At 36.7% G+C, this 18,159-nt stretch overlaps 1 protein-coding gene across 1 annotated transcript in view; it reads right to left on the reverse strand.

Moving 5' to 3' along the window:
* The window catches only part of LOC122792425 (protein disulfide-isomerase A6-like), a 907,246-nt gene that overhangs the window by 762,280 nt on the left and 126,807 nt on the right, over positions 1-18,159 (reverse strand). Inside the window, exon 3 of the mRNA XM_044060214.1 lies at positions 4,099-4,156. Within this exon, the coding sequence (XP_043916149.1) occupies positions 4,099-4,156 (58 nt within the window). The remainder of the gene's footprint in view (positions 1-4,098; positions 4,157-18,159) is intronic.

Genomic DNA, 18,159 nt, shown 5'->3' on the forward strand with positions numbered 1-18,159 from the left:
GCTTAGATATAGAGAAAGCCTTTGATTCCCTAAATTGGGACTATTTATTCAAAATGCGAATGCTATTTGAATTTCCTGAATCCTTTGTTAATCTCCTAAAGAATATATATATATACATACACAAATAATGTCAAGTTAGGTCCTTTTACCTCTGAATCTATACGTATGACAAAAGGCACTAAACAAGGATGTCCCATGTCACTAATTCTATTTGCTCTGGCTATTGAAATATTGGCAGATTCAATTTGTAACAATATAAAAATCAAATGAATAGATGTTTATGAACAATACAATTCTAAAGTAATGCTATTTGCTGATGACATATTACTAAAATTATATAATACAAAAGAGACAGAAGAATTAGTTATATTAATTGACAAATTTCACATGACTTCAGGACTCCATTTCAATAAATCAAAATAAATTTTTTTATTTTTAAATAAAAAAAAAACTGCAGACTAAGGGGGATCACATCATAGGGAAACAAGAATCTACCTTAAAATATCTAGGAATTGAGTTGTGCAAGGATAATAATGAATTAGTCTAAAAAACTACAATAATATCATCAATACAATTAAAATCTCTGTGGAAAAATGGAACAAAATAGTATCAGCATTTGAAGATAGACTACAGTTAACAAAAATGGTTTTACTGCCCAAGATCCTATATATAGCCTTGGCAATACAACTGTTACCAGAAAGGAATATACTTAAAGAAATAAATTCATGCCTAATAAAATTTTTATGGTTTCCCAAAAGAAACAGAATAGTTTTAATGCATCATATCAGACCATGGAAACAGGGAGGATTAAACTTTCCTGATATAGAAACATATATAAAAGCATCAATATCTAAAACAATCTCAGATTGGATAAGTCCAAATTACTCTGCAAATTGGAAAGAATTACTAACTGTAATATCAATAAATGAATTTGATTTACAAAAAAAATTTGAAATAAAAGATAAAAACAATTTGCCATGGCACATATGTATTAGTATGCAATATAACATAACTAAACCCATTAAAACTCATACGATTAATTATTACATTGACTCATTTAGGACAATTATTAATGCAAATATAGATCTAAAAATCTAGTTTGATCTTTTAACACCATTTATAATCACAAAGAACTTTCCACATAAAATATATAGAGAAATTATTAATTCCTGGGAACAGAAATGATTTGTTTGTTGGCTCCAATGTATCAATGAACTAAAAGTTTTAGATATGCAAGTAATAAAAACAATGCAAAAAATTCCACAACAGGACTGGCTAACTTTACAAACTATTCTGTCATATTTGCAAGATTTAAGTAGAATAATTAACAATTCTTCATTTAAAGAAATACCTAAATTTATGAAATACATATATGAAATCATATATAATGACTTTCACATGGGAAACAGTATTTCAAAATTTTACAAAATATTGATAAACTATAAAACAACACCCAAAACCTCATATTGGAAATATGTAACAAAAGGACATTCAATACAGTTATCTGAAGATATTAAAACATATATCTTATTATCGATAAAATATACATCCTCTACACAATATGGGAAAGTTTTTAATTGGAAATGCTTGCACAGAGCATTCTTAACCCCAGATAGAATCAGTAAAATTAGTTATTCCAATGTGCTGAGGATGTGAGCAAGTACACAATGCAGACTGGAACCGCATTCTCTTTATGTTAAAATTAAGCCATTTTGGAATGGTATTATTATTCTGCCAGCTTTATTTAATGAATCATTTTATTTAACTAAAGCTCTTGTATTATTAAATGTGAACAAAGGTCCTCATTTGAATAGGTCAAACATGTATCTAGTATGGACTATACTTGCAATTTCAAGGAAGTGTATAACAGGAAGATGGAATACAAACACAATACCAACTTTGGAACACTTCTACAACCTACTGAAGACCACAGCATTATTAAATTAAAGAACTAAGAATTTATCCAAAGCCATTTATCAATAACCCTTGGGGAAAAGTCTTATTGTTGATTGACACTACACAATAATTGATCAGACACTCTGATAATGGATTGGACATACTTATAAAGTAACTGTATACATTAAGCTCTGTTATAGTGCCAGGCTAATATAAATACTGCACATAGTTATTTAAGATGTTATGTATAAATACTACGGAATTCATTCAAATGTATTTGAAAAATAAAAAAAAAAATTTGAAAAAAAAACTGACCATAGCTTTACTGTAATTTTTGTAGTAGAGTTCATAAACTAGAGGACTTATTTTGGTATTTTACAGATGTTTTGAGAAAGTTTAAGTGATGTAAATAATGTCTATGAAGATTTTTCCCATTATTATATAACACATTACTTCTCACAAGCCAGTTCTTTACCTCATAATATTTTAGCAATGAAGACGTGACAATAACTACAAAAATGTTTCAAATGAAACTATTGTCTGGATTAGATTTTTAAGGTAAAGGTATACCATTTATGTTCTGCATTGATAATTTTATTGTTGATGGGAATATTAATCATAATTTCCTAACTTTTTTTACATTTTAGAACACCAGAAAGTATGCTTAATAACTGTAGGTTCTGTGTTAAAATAAAACAGATATACGGGTATAAAAGATTAAACTAGTTTGGCAAGAATATTATAGCATTTGAGATTAATAATAAATCAAATATACTGGAATTTTTAGAATGAGCTATATCCCAATTAGAACTTAAATTGTCATTCAGAAATATTTTTTTAAAAAACATTGTAAGCCTGTATAAGATACCTGTTGGGTATGGAGCACTGGGAAAATATGGGGAAAAAAATCAACTTTAAGCACCTTTCTATGCTGTTAAGGCCTAGCAGCACATTAGAGCACAAACAGCAGATATCATAGAATAGAGCTGAGAAGCTAACATGGCTTTTAAAGCCATTATACAACTCACACTGCCACATGCCACACTTGCTCGTGTGTGTGTGTGTGTGTGTGTGTGTGTGTGTGTGTGTGTGTGTGTGTGTGTGTGTGTGTGTTTGTAGGATCTACACTTTTTTCCGCTTCTATAACCAGTAGTACATCAAGGAGGCTAGAGCTTCACCTGCTACAAAGAAATTTGATCTGGTCTCTTCAATCATAGCTCATTTGTTGTGTGTTTGTAACATGGATACCAAGTTTTGTTTCTCAGTCTTCTCTTTAGTATACTTTCAAGCTGAATGTCTTGCTATACTTATCTTAAACACATGACAAGTTGATTATGATCAGTGAGCTAATAAGAATCTTTTCTGACAGATCACAACAACCCCTTCTTTGGCAAGAATGGAATTTATGTATAACTTACATTCCAGAAGTGATCTGTTTTGAGGATTATGTTGTCATTCAGAAGAATTACTTATAAAATTTGAAAGTCAGTATAGAGGTTGTCAGTCTTACTAATAATATTGTTATATGTGTAATTCTCCTACCATAGGAATGAACTGTTGCATTCTTAAACATTTAACTGACACTTTCTATACTTGATAAAATGTAGGAAGACCACTTCCACAGTTTTTCCCTCAACTACTACTCTGGTTATTCAGTCAGAATAAATATACTATGTTCATATCATCTGCAATCATTTGTAACAACATGTACTTCAGGTCTGTTACTCTCAGCTATAGACTACTATAGTGTATTACTACCTGTGAAAGAACACAAGGTCATTAGGACGAAATATTAATGAGACAGAAGGCAGTTCTCTTCTTACCACTAAAGAAATTATAGGTTCTAGTGCATCTTCAACAGGAAAGGTAGAGTATTTGCCCCTTTTTTGTAGCAGCCACCATTGGTAGAAGCTAAGTGATGAGGCATATTGAGTTTGTGAGGGGGTACACACAAGCTTCAGATATGCATACATGTAGCTTGTATTGGAACATATATGTCTACATGTCTGTATTTATGTTTGCAGCTGAGATGTAGCCACTGTGTTGTATTGTCAAAATCCACATGAATTCAGTAATTGTCATGTGTTTGCATAGTTCTGCATGATTACAGAATTTTCTCTTTGGCCTAGGTGTAGTAGGTGATTATAAGACCTAAACAATATCCTTTGTATCTGGCATAATGATGGGAATGTATGTTGTTACCTTTAGTGCTGCTGCCACCCTTTTCCATTCCGGGGCCAGATTCCGGCAGAACTTGCACCTGTAAATGAAGAAAAATACAACAGTAACAGAAGGCTGCAAGGCAGACACGTACTACAAAGAAGTATAACACAAACAGTAAATGACATATATATCCTTCAGCCTAATTAGTCATTTCTCTCAATGGTTATTCTGCCAGCAGAACAATCTCATAAACTACATATTGAAACATAGACACTAACCTAATTAAGCAGCTTGGTTTGCAGGTATACTAACATATGTGTGACTTCTACATGTATAAAAGTTAGAGAAAAGTTAAGAATTCTTCCTGCTACTACAAAACAAATAATAAGTCTTAATATAGCTTATGCACAGTAAAGTAGTATACACATAGACACAGCATACTGTATCAGTATGAATCTCTCATGCAAGAAAAGTGCTGACTAATCAAGACATTTCAAACTGCATATTTTGCAGAAACCAATACTTGAACTATTTTTGCAGCATCACTCTGATGAAACAAAATCAATATGTTTATATATTATGTCCCAGCTAAGAGGTAGTGGACATCTCAGTGCAAGGGGTTCCATCTACCCTTGCCACTCCAAGCTAGGTTGCTATATTTAACAGTGCTATCCACTCCCAGAACAAGGTAGCCAGTCACACTCATAAACATACTGACCGACAAATGACTTCCAAATCAACAGTGGATTCACTTACTGCTATTAGCTATATGGGTACTGGTCTGTGTATTGTACATTAAAGCTCACAATCTCATGCATAAATACACCATGCCATTTATACTATGACACTTATTCTACCTACTGTAAAAACAAATCCTAAACATACGATTGGTAAAAAATGGATAAAATATTGGCATCAAATATCAAGTCTACTAGCCATCAGAAACAGAGATAGTGAAATCTTACAGTTATTCACATTAAAACAGAAACCCGGTAACTATAACAATCAGAAGGTTTAAACATTATTATTATCATGACTTTCCTGTGCAATTAATACTTTGTGCATCCAAACCCGGGCCCAGTGCAAAGTGCTACCAGTTATCTAACTACTTATGCAAGGAATATAACTAAATGCTAAAAATGAAGTTCAGACTAATGCTAGAAATATATATATATATATATATATATATATATATATATATATATATATATATATATATATAACAAATTGCATCTTCTATATAACTAGCTTTATATTTACCATCCTGATATGTTGTCTGTCACTGAAACCTAGCTCAGAACAAGTTATTTGGAAATTTCACAACGAGAATATAATATTCTTTGGTGCAACGGGACTCATGGTGCTGAAAGTCAGTATTTTATATCATGGTAATCCCATCTGCTCTGTCTGTGATACACAGACCTCTTAGTCTTCCCACCATCAGTCCTTGATTGTTGACATCAAAGTCAATATTCCCTTCATTTTCTATCCCCCCATGTAAGGAGGAAACTATTATTAACAAAAGTGTTGCACTTACTTTTGACCATGTTAGCTCAGAGTTAATAACTGCATGAGACACTGGCATTGAGTGGACCTTGACAAATGAGTGTTACAGATTATCACTCTAACCACTTGTACCAGAAAAGGCTTTGGCTGCCCAAGCACTCTTGGTTTGCCCTTGTCAGATGTCCTAACAACACCCAGCTCACTAACACCATGACTGATGAAATAAGTAATCATCAACCAGCGCAAATTCCAAGCATTCTAAGGCTCCACATTTCATGCAGCTGCTTGGACTTTCCTTAATAGTCACAACTAAGCTTAAATAAACTTACTCAGTTTTTCAAAAATATTAATTTATTCATTTATTCCATATCTCTTCTGTGGATCACTGCAGGAAAAAAATATCTAGTAGAGATCATATATGTTCTGTCTATCATCAAAGTAAACCTAAAGCTCACTTACTGAATTTTGAAGTTGGGATAAATAACGTTAAGAACTCTATCCTTAACACAAATAGTCATATTGTCACTTTCAACTAAATAACACTTTTAAAACAATTTTGCAGTGGAATTTACTGGTGTCTCCATCCAGGGCAGTGTCACATTCATAGGTTCATAAACTAATACTAGGCTAACTGCACATGTGGGCCATTTTAAGTCTAGCCAATTATCCCATGTGAGAATCAAATGCTGCACCTTGTGTCTGGAAGGTAACCACCTTAAACATTATGTCAATCTCCCAACCCAATTTGCATTCAGCAAATAATATCAGATACTCCAATTGACAACATTCCATACACTTTCCTCTAAAAGATAATGTGAATGCTGCAGAACACTTTGGCAGTCACTTCCATGACTGCGTTCAGCAAATAATATCAGAGTCCCCAGATGATAACTTCACCTCAGTCAGTTGCTTCAGTTCCATTTCTGTACATGCTGTCTATAGTAATGAGGTCTTCCGGCACTCTAAAAAACCTTCATGCTGATCCAGTAGTATCTGATAATCTGCCATCTGATCATTTAAAGCTTTCTCCTACAACCATGATCATCAAAGAGGGCTGCATGTATCATATTAGAAGCTAGCAATCACTGTACATCTCCAATTGGCTAATTGCTCATTTGTTCTATATAACTATTGACCAGTTGAGATCCTTTTACCCTTTCAAAAAATCTTGAATAATAAATCCACTGCCATCTTCTTAATCATCTCAGAAACTCAAATATTATTTGCCATACACAACATAGATTTAGATATAGCTGTGGTACAGGCACTGCATTTCTCAATCTAGTACACTATACTCAAGCAGTTTGTCCAAGGGAAATTTATTGGAGTTGTCTTTCTTGATATCCCTAAAGCTATTGAAACAGTCTCCCATATCAAGCTGCTCTAGGATGTAGAAGGTTATGGCTTCACTCTCTGTGCATTCAGATGGCTTGGAAATGCTCTGAGTCATAGAAATCCAGACGTTCATCAGAATAACACTACTTCCATCTCCATACTGGTTAATGCAGGAGTAGCGAAGGGTCAGCTACTTGGCCCATTGCTGTTCACTCTTTAGGTGGCTGGCTTGACCCATCTCTGTGGGCTTTAAATTAGGTCAATATGCTGATTGTCCCACTATTGCCCTGACTGAAAGTTCACCAGAGTCCCTTAGCATCAGACTTGAAGAATTACTGCATATCTGACAAATGTTGGTAGTCTCCATGGGTCTACACCTCAATGTATCAAAAACTAAGTCCCTGTCCTTCCCTCCCAGGATCATTTTAAATGATACTTCTGACAGTCATGGTTGCCCACCACTTACCCCTACATCAGCTGCTAAGGAACTCAAATTAACTGCTAACAGGCAGCATCAGCCAACCTTCTTAGGTGCATTACAGATAATTAAATTTGGTATCCAGGTAAAAAATATACTCACTACCATCATTATAAAACCAAATAGACTATACAATGCTGAAATTTCCTAACAAATGGCGCCAGTTTAGCCCCTTCAGCGTCCTACATTCTTATCTCACTTATGTATGCTTCTCTCCTCTTCAATTCTATTTTCTAGCCATTATTTTATAAACTTCAGCAGATGTATAATAGAAGTTCTAGATTTTCTCAGAGCACCACAACAAAATGCACAGTTTCTTATCTTTAAAAATCTGCATTGCCTCAGTTTCACCCATCAGATTTCATTACTGATTTATGCTTTGCTCATAAACTATTTCTAACAATTGTTCATACTGGTAATAGAGTCCATCAGCCTGAAATCTAACAGAATCATTTGGTCACATTCACCGGCAATGGGTGTTGAGAATATAGGCTTCCAGTTACAGTTGTGAAACTATGGAAGAAACTGCTACCACTTCACTTAAATAATATCTCTTATAACAACTGGGCTTGCAGTTGTATTATCGCCTTATTCTCCCAGATCAGTGTAACTAACATCCAGTCAAGTACAATGCATTATCATCTATTTACAGCATATCACCTTTGTATATCAGCGAATCACTCTCATCGGACCTATTTTGACAAATAATGTTTCTACATATTTTACTATAGCTAGAAACAGTGTTAATTTCATGTAAAACAAACTACAGGAAGTATTTTAACAATATAGCAATATTGCACATACATCTGTTTTTCAATGCTGTCTGTAATTCATATATATTAATGTAGTTAGGTTATACTTTTTGGATTTTTTGTTGATAAATTAAAACCTAGTTCTTCCCATTGATTTGGTTTTGTTTGCAGGCAAAATCTATTTTTCTGCAAAACATGTTCCATTCTGGGCATCTCACATGATAGAAACCCTAACAATGACTATGCTTTATAGTCCAATTTAGACAATGAGTACAATTTGAACTATATTTCCTACACCATTAGATGGTACTTGCCACTATTTAAGATGAAAAAGCACAATTAAATGCATTCCTGAAATGTGTTTTGTCACTGTCTATGCCTTAAATCTCAACTGCTTTGCATTTAGCAGGGTGTTTGGATTTTAGCCTTCCACAGTGTGTCTGCTCCACTGTTGTGATATGATCTGAGATGGCTCTGATTTCTGCCATTTCATTGATTCAGCTGAAGAGCCAGACAGAGAGTGACTTCTTGAAGCTCAACATGATCAAAGGGGACGGACTGATAAGCAGATGTAGGTAGATGGTTAGTGTTTGTGCAATTGGCTTCAGGAGGGCACCTGTATTGCAATATGGGGCATTAAGTTTAACTAGAACTTTAGGAACTTCTCAGCAGTAATTAGAAAAGAGAGACAAGACCTAAGGGTTCTCTGAACTGAGTACAAAAAGAAAGTAGAACGTGAGCAGGCCATTTCTGGAAATGGTGTGGGGTCCATTCTAAGCCTATTCTTTTTGTAGTTTGAGACACATAAATCTTTTTAGCCCCGTTGGCCAACTTGCACTCTGGAAAATTGAATAATTCAAACAGGTGTCAGTAGTATAAAATATGAAGAGCTGTGATGTTACGTATGCCAGAGTACAATATTTTTACCTCTGCAGGTTGTAGAAGGTTATGAAAAAGATGAAGCACAATTGCTCATCATAATACCAAGTGTAAAATTCTGTGGATGGTTTTGCATGGGAGGACAGCTTTGCAATGTCAGTAAGTTTAATATTTCAGTTGTTTGGTAAGGTGCAGAATTACAGATAGTGATTTTCTGGATACATTTAGAGGTAGACAGTGTTCATTCTTTTATCAGGCTTTGTTTTGCATTTTTTGAGATGCCTATGAATGTACATTCCTTTCAAAAGAACTAGATTAAGACTTGAGTAACTTGGAATCAAAAATCTTTTATAACCAACTGATGCCAGACCTGCTTTTATTAGTTTGTTTATTAACTTTTTTATTACACGTGTGTCATAATTTACATTTTTATACTATAAATGTGACTTTACCATGCCTGTATGGTTTCTGTATTTTTTTCCTATTCAGTCCATACAACACTTGCCATACGCAAGATATTTCAACAGGCTGCACATATGTGGACCATAATGCCAAACATAAAACTCATATATCCTGGTTCCCATATAGACATGCAGAGAAATTTTAAAGCCATATACATTTTAATTTGTTTAACTTTACTGAAGAAATTATTCAAAATATAGACTACTTTTTACATTAAAAAACATTATTTTTTCTCATTTTATCTCAGTAATCTGTTTTATATGTTTCAAATTATATTTTCTTGTATCCCATTGGTTTCTATGCAATTCAAAGGAAAGCCATCTGTCAAATCTCTATACTCCATGATTAAATGATGATGGGTGTACCCATATGCTATAGGGTACCGGCCTAGCTGTTTCATTCTCTCTGTTACTAAAATGTATATATTCTTATCTCTATACAATTTGGCAGGCATAGTATTGTAATCTAAATTTCAGATGTGCTCCATTCTGCAAATTTAGGTCTTAATTAGTATGCATATATTACGTCTTATTTAAAATGCATAGTGGCACAAGAACATAATTTCTACTTTTAACTCTTTGCTTCTTTAGTAACCCTAGAAGTTGTGCTCTAACTACTCACTCACTACAACCCAAGCCTTTTTAAGAAATCAAGTTGTAAGCTCACAAAATAACCATTTGAACTCTAGAACTTTATTTGTTCCTGTAGAATCATATTCAGCACAGTTATTTAGCATATGTTAGGATCACAAGGATCCTAATTTTACAGGTTATGCTCATAAGAGGGCAACATTATATCCCTTCTGAAAAGAGTATGAATTTGTACATAAATTTCAACCCTCTGCTATGATTTTTAATAGTTCCTTGCTATGATTGTGAAAGATTAGAAGTAGACACATATGGACTATGCCTCTTTTCACTTCTCACCATTAATAAGCTTAAATGCTGTTTGTTTTCTCATTTCATTTAATTTTGTTCCATATACTAGTACTCTGATAGTATATGGAACAAAATTAAATGAAATTAGAAAACAAACAGCATTTAAGCTTATTAATGGTGAGAAGTGAAAAGAGGCATAGACCATATGTGTCTACTTCTAATCTTTCACAATCATAGCAAGGAACTATATACTATAAGAGTAATGCAGTGGTGGTGCTGCGGTAGCATTGTAGCCTCACAGTAAGACGCTGTCCAGTTCGATTCTCAGCTAGAGCGTCTTCTGTGTGGAGACATGCGTGAATGGGGGTACCTTCGTTGAAGGTTGTGCGTCAGGGCTGGGAACTCGGCACATAAAAATCAACTACCAATCATTAGTGGACCGGAGCTCCGCTGTGGCGACCCCTAACCGGGAAAAAGCCAAAAGACACAAACATACTATCAGAGTAATATGAAATAGTTTTCTAGACTGACAAGGATAGTAAAGTTATTCTAAAAATGCATTTAAGTTATGTTACTCAGACACAGAGTTTGAATTAATTATTTTGTACAGATTATAGCTAGAAACGAAAACAATGATGACTTGGACAGTGGGGAAAAACTGTAAGAAATCGAGAAAGCATTACCACTCTTCTTAAAAGCATATCCCTTGTCTTATAAGCATTTTCTTTGCAGGTCAAGCACTCCTATATTATAAAAATCCCTCACTTGCAAAACCCCCAGGAGTGCCCACTTCCCTGCTAAGCCCTCTACTTTTCTGTCTCATACCAACTCATAATTCTTTCTAGCATGTCGAAGGGTCAGATGCTGGTGTCCTCTCCTGCCCAGTTGGTGAATCTGGGAATTCTGAGGCAATGTTACAATTGCCTTATGTACACAGACAACCCTCTCCTCCTCCCACATAACACTAACACTTGGGAGAGATGCAGCTATTTAGCCAAACTGGAGGCTGAGCTCTCTCAACTCAGGACTGACAAGACCAGGCAGGAGGAGAAGGCAACTACACACACCACAATACCAGTCTCACATAACTCAACCACACCACTGAATCAAACACATAAACACACTAAGACATACTCGGAGGCTCTGAGTAAAAATTTACCTAAACAGCAAAGGCCTCCAAAGCAGACACCCAAGCAACTGCAAACTCAAGACACCACACAAACAACACATAAAAACAAAATCAGTGTGCAAAGCAGTCACTGCCCTTAAGGCCAAATACAACACCAAACACACTTGTCATAGGTGACTCCATAGTCAGACACACTGACGTCCCACTCACCAGGCTGAACAAGGAGAAGGTCACGGTAAGCTGCCTAACGGGCGCTAGAATCCGCCACATAACACAAGCACTCAGGTCACTCCACGGCAAGTACAAGTATGACACAGTCATTGTCCATGCTGGTGTGAACGACCTGAGACGTACCTCCCTGGACTACATGAAAAGAGACATAGAGGAGCTCTCTGATTATGTAGCCCAGGCAGGTATGACCCTGACCCTGAGCAGTATCCTTCCTTCACCACGAATGATGCCACAATATAATGACAAGATGATCAGCTTTAACAATTGGCTTAATTTCTGGTGTCATTCAATGGGGATCCAGTGTCTGTCTGCTTGGGATGACATGCTTGACAAGCCACGCTGCTTCACAAGGGACAGCTTGCACCTGTCACCCCTGGGATTCCGGATATTGGCTAAGGCTCTTGCCACCCCCATAGTGCCTTTTTTTAGACAAGGCTCAAATTCTAAACCTACCACCCTAGAAAACAAAAACGGGAAGAAACTAAGGGTAATGCTGCTCAATGCCAGAAGTCTAAATCTCAAAATGCACGCACTCGAGGCCCTTCTCAGTATGGAGAACATCGATGTCTGTGCTGTGACTGAAACCTGGTTCAAGGCTCCTGAGAGCACCCCAGCACTATCAGGTTTTACCTCATATCATGCGTTCCGGCCCCAAAACCCGGACCATACCACAAAAGGAGGGGGTGTATCCATATTCATCAAGGATACCCACACCTTCAGGTTGGTGGCTATGCACAAAGCATCGGAAACCATCCAGGTGCAATTGACCATAGGCAAAACTGCTCTACAATTTGTAGCATGCTACAGGCCACCCTCTCCAACACAGGAACCCACACAGCCTTCCTGAAGACACTGGAGGGTATAAATGTATCACCAAACACCATCATATTGGGTGACTTCAACTACCCGAATATAGACTGGGAACATTACTCAAGCCCCAACTTTCTAGCCCAAAGGTTCCTGGAGTTCATAAATTCAAATGCCATGGAACAACTAGTCACCATCCCACAAGAGGAGAAAATATACTAGATCTCATCATCACAAACATGGGGACAAAATGCTCCACACCGAAGTATATCCTCTTTGGTGAGATCAGATCATAAACTAATCCCACTAGAAATCCACATCCCGCCCCCACCCCAAACAAAAAAGACCACAGTGAAGAACTAGTCTAAAGCAAACTTCACACTACTCAAGACAGGTGTGGTATCCTTCAAGGCCCCCGAGCCAATGGAAACCACAACCCAAGCTGCGGAAGCCCTTACAAATGCCTTCTATGAACACCTTCAGGACTGCATGGATCAGGCAATCCCAAATAAAACCAAGACTCTTTCCACCAAGGGCAAACGTTCAGTCTGGTGGACCCCAGCTATAAACAAACTTTACAATAAGAGGAGAAAGCTATTACATGATAGAGCAAAATCCCAAAAAGGGAAGGCATTTTTGATCAGTACTAGCAAGAAACTACGATCCCTCATAAAATCATCCAAGGCCAACTTTGAGAAAAAAATTGCCATAGATTCAAAAGACAATCATAAGGCCTTCTTCAGCTATGTCAGAAACCTGGGTGGAAACTCCCAGATATGCTCAGAATTAGTCCAAAATTATACAAAAAGCACTGAACCCACAGACATTGCCAACATACTGGCAGACAGGTTCAGCGCAAACTTCACCCCCCTCTCCCCCCCAAAAGGAGAGATAACAATCCCAACAGAGTGTAGCCTCCCAAACATCTCAAATGCGCAGGTGAAAGCTGCTGTCTCTAAAGCTAAAAACACAGCATCAATGGGACCGGATGGTGTCCCCGGCTGTGTGCTACATGAACTCAATGAAGAACTAAACCCGCACATAAGGCAGCTGTTTAATCTTAGCCTTACCACAGGATATGTGCACAAGGAGTGGCGTACGGCAGCTGTGGTCCCACTCCACAAAGGCAGTGCCTCTACGGACCCTGGTAATTACCGCCCCATAAGCTTAACAAGCCTGGTCTGCAAAGCTATGGAGAGGATCATAATGGAACTCATAAACAAGGACATAGGGGATTTGCAGACCTTGGACCCAACCCAGTTTGGCTTTGTCAAGGGCAGATCTTGCCTTTTGAACTTGGTCAACTTCTTCGAAACAGTTACCAAGGCCATTGATGAGGGAAAGGCAGTCCATACAACCTACCTTGACCTTGCAAAGCTTTCACACAATACCCCACCGGGTATCATAGAGAAACTTACCAGCTTAAATGTAAACCCATATGTCACAAGATGGGTTGCAAACTGGCTAAAGGACACAACCCACAGGGTTAGAGTTGCTGGAGCCATGACAGACTCCAAGCCGGTTACAAGTGGTGTCCCACAGGGCTCAGTCCTTGGCCCCCTATTGTTCGGCATCTACTTCTCAGAAGTACAGGCAAACATAGGAGGACTATGGCTGACAAAGTTTGCGGATGACTGCAAACTGGGTGCCATAGTGGATAGTACATCGGACATAGACATCCTTCAGAGGGGTCTCATGGAAACTGATAGCTGGTGCCAGAGCCATGGCCTGAAGTTAAACGCAAAAAGTGTATAGTCATACCCTTCGGGAAAAACAAGGTAACCCCAAGCTACCATATAGGTGGCAACCCACTAAGCACAGAAGAGGTTATCAGGGACCTGGGTACCCAGGTTGACAGTGGCCTCTCGTTTGACACTCACGTTGCTAAAGTGGTTCGAAAGACCTTCTACATTGCCCATCTGATCATGAAGGGATTCACATCCAGATCAAGTGAGGTCATTGTTCCCCTGTACTCTTCACTTATCAGACCAATGATCGAGTACAATGCCCCATTCGGGATGTATCTCACCCGACACCTGCAGAAATTGGAGAGACCCCAAAAGTTCCTCACCAAAAGGATAAAGGGACTCCAAAACCTGTCACATACTGCCAGGCTGAAGAAACTACAACTCTATTCAGTTGCATACCGTCTGCTCAGGGGTGACCTGTGCCTGACATACAAGGCCATGACCAACCCGGAATTAATGGACATGCTCCACCTCAAAAAATCCAAATCCACCAGAACCACTAGAGCAAGTGGCTTAAACCTTAGCACGGATATAAATAGGATGTGCTGGAGGGATAGATTTATCACCCAGAGACTCCCCATGCTGTAGAATAAAATCCCAGTCCATGTGAGGCAGAGCACCTCGCTGGCTCTGTTCAAGAGAAATCTTGACTGGTGGATGGGAGATCGTAGGTTTACCCCGGGAATCATCTCTGTGTCACTGCTGGACAGAGGCACAACAAACTAATGGGCACATTATTTCTAACATAAGGTGGAAGCCACATAACTTTGGGCTAGGCTTATAAATGCCTTAAGGCAGATAGCCTAGTATAAACCTATGAACCTATGAACCTATGAACAGATAATTAAATTTGGCATCCAGGTAAAAAATATACTGACTACCATCATTATAAAACCAAATAGACTATACAATGCTGAAATTTCCTAACAAATGGCGCCAATTTAGCCCCTTCAGCGTCCTACATTCTTATCTCACTTATGTATGCTTCTCTCCTCTTCAATTCTATTTTCTAGCCATTATTTTATAAACTTCAGCAGATGTATAACAGAAGTTCTAGATTTTCTCAGAGCACCACAACAAAATGCACAGTTTCTTATCTTTAAAAATCTGCATTGCCTCAGTTTCACCCATCAGATTTCATTACTGATTTATGCTTTGCTCAAACTATTTCTAACAATTGTTCATACTGATAATAGAGTCCGTCAGCCTGAAATCCAACAGAATCATTTGGCCACATTCACCGGCAATGGGTGTTGAGAATATAGGCTTCCAGTTACAGTTGTGAAACTATGGAAGAAACTGCTACCACTTCACTTAAATAATATCTCTTATAACAACTGGGCTTGCAGGTGTATTATCGCCTTATTCTCCCAGATCAGTGTAACTAACATCCAGTCAAGTACAATGCATTATCATCTATTTACAGCATATCACCTTTGTATATCAGCAAATCACTCTCATCGGACCTATTTTGACAAATAATGTTTCTCCATATTTTACTATAGCTAGAAACAGTGTTAATTTCATGTAAAACAAACTACAGGAAGTATTTTAACAATATAGCAATATTGCACATACATCTGTTTTTCAATGCTGTCTGTAATTCATATATATTAATATAGTTGGGTTATACTTTTTGGATATTCTGTTGATAAATTAAAACCTAGCCCTTCCCATTGATTTGGTTTTGTTTGCAGGCAAAATCTATTTTTCTGCAAAACATGTTACATTCTGGGCATCTCACATGATAGAAACCCTAACAATGACTATGCTTTATAGTCCAATTTAGACAATGAGTACAATTCGAACTATATTTCCTACACCATTAGATGGTACTTGTCACTATTTAAGATGAAAAAGCACAATTAAATGCATTCCTGAAATGTGTTTTGTCACGGTTTATGCCTTAAATTTCAACTGCTTTGCATTTAGCAGGGTGTTTGGATTTTAGCCTTCCACAGTGTGTCTGCTCCACTGTTGTGATATGATCTGAGATGGCTCTGATTTCTGCCATTTCATTGATTCAGCTGAAGATCCTGACAGAGAGTGACTTCCTGAAGCTCAACATGGTCAAAGGGGACTAATAAGCAGATGTAGGTAGATGGTTAGTGTTAGGGCAATTGGCTTCAGGAGGGGCACCTGTATTGCAATATGGGGCATTAAGTTTAACTAGAACTTTAGGAACTTTAACAGTAATTAGAAATGAGAGACAAGACCTAAGGGTTCTCTGAACAGAGTGCAAAAAAGAAAGTAGAACGTGAGCAGGCCATTTCTGGAAATGGTGTGGGGTCCATTTTAAAACTATTCTTTTTGTAGTTTGAGACACATAAATCTTTTTAGCCCCATTGGCCAACTTGCACTCTGGAAAATTGAATAATTCAAACAGGTGTCAGTAGTATAAAATATGAAGAGCTGTGATGTTACCTATGCCAGAGTACAATATTTTTACCTCTGCAGGTTGTAGAAGGTTATGAAAAAGATGAAGCACAATTGCTCATCATAATACCAAGTGTGAAATTCTGTGGATGGTTTTGCATGGGAGGACAGCTTTGCAATGTCAGTAAGTTTAGTATTTCAGTTAAACCAGAAAGTAAAATAGGAGCAAGTGGCGCCAAAAAACTAAAACCAAAACCAAAGTGGCACAAACCACAAGCACAAATAAATCCAGTCCTTTGGATGCCCTTTAGATGCGAAATCAACAATTTATTGGATAATCCACAAAATGCAGCAGTAAAAGACAATAGAACGCTCTCACAACGTTTTCGTCGTCTACTTTATCAATATACATACAATTAAAATATAGAGCTACTTATATATCCTACAGTTTCCCTCCAAAAAGCGTCAATCATTCAATTATTCAATAAATACAACTGATTTAAGCAATAAAACAGTATAAATTACATGAAATTCAATGTAAAATGAGTTGATGCATAAATAGTGACTTCTTAATACAAATTAACTAAGAATGGTCGTAGTTCAAAATGTTATTTTCTTTAGATAGCGAATGTAAGGAAGTGTATGCAATCTTAATGTACAATGATTAAAATAAAGTAGAATAAAATCACCATGAACATGGGAAAGCAACCATTCTAAAGGTAATAGCTCCATCTAGTGATCAAGTCAAGAATAACAAATCCATAAAAACTTGTACATTTCAATGCTTAAAGTACTAGAATGTTGATAAAATAACTGATAAAATTTATGAGAAATGAATAATAAAATTAATTTCATAAATAAATATTGTTTAATAAATGTGATTAATAAATATTTAATGAATAATTTTATAAATAATTTTATAAATGATTTTAATAATTTTAATAAAACGTGGTAGGTGTCACCTACAGTTTTGCAGCTCTTAGTTTTAATACTGGTTTAAGGGAAAGCATCTCATTGAGTCCTGGGCTTTTTCCTGCGTCTAAAATCACTTGCCAGTATAATTCTCTGTATTCAATCTGTGTTTCCCACATACCACCTCTTGGATTAATAGGTATCACATCTAGTACAAAGAACTCAAAGCTTTGGGTACAACATTTCAGTGAGTGTTTGTAAAGTGCATTAGTATCTTTTTTGACCTTCATGTCATATAAGTGTTCATATATCCTTTGTTTAAGCTTTCTCTCACTTTTGCCTATGTAAAACGACTCACATTTTGTGCAAGTAGCAATATAAATAATGCCCTTCGTGTCACAGTTTGCAAACGTGTTCAAGTACAATTTCTTTTTTCTAGCTTTCAAGAATATGTGTTCACTACATTTTAGGTATGCACAATACTTACACCTACCACATTTAAATAAACCTTTTTTCTTTGTTAATGAATTCTGGTGATTCACCAAAGACCTGTTCTCTACAATGTTTTTAATGGTTTTTCCTTTTCTGTATGTGCAAGTAGGTTCGT

This window comes from Protopterus annectens, chromosome 1.part2, assembly GCF_019279795.1.
Source record: "Protopterus annectens isolate FY-2018-M chromosome 1.part2, PAN1.0, whole genome shotgun sequence".
Classification (NCBI taxonomy): Eukaryota; Metazoa; Chordata; order Ceratodontiformes; family Protopteridae; genus Protopterus; species Protopterus annectens.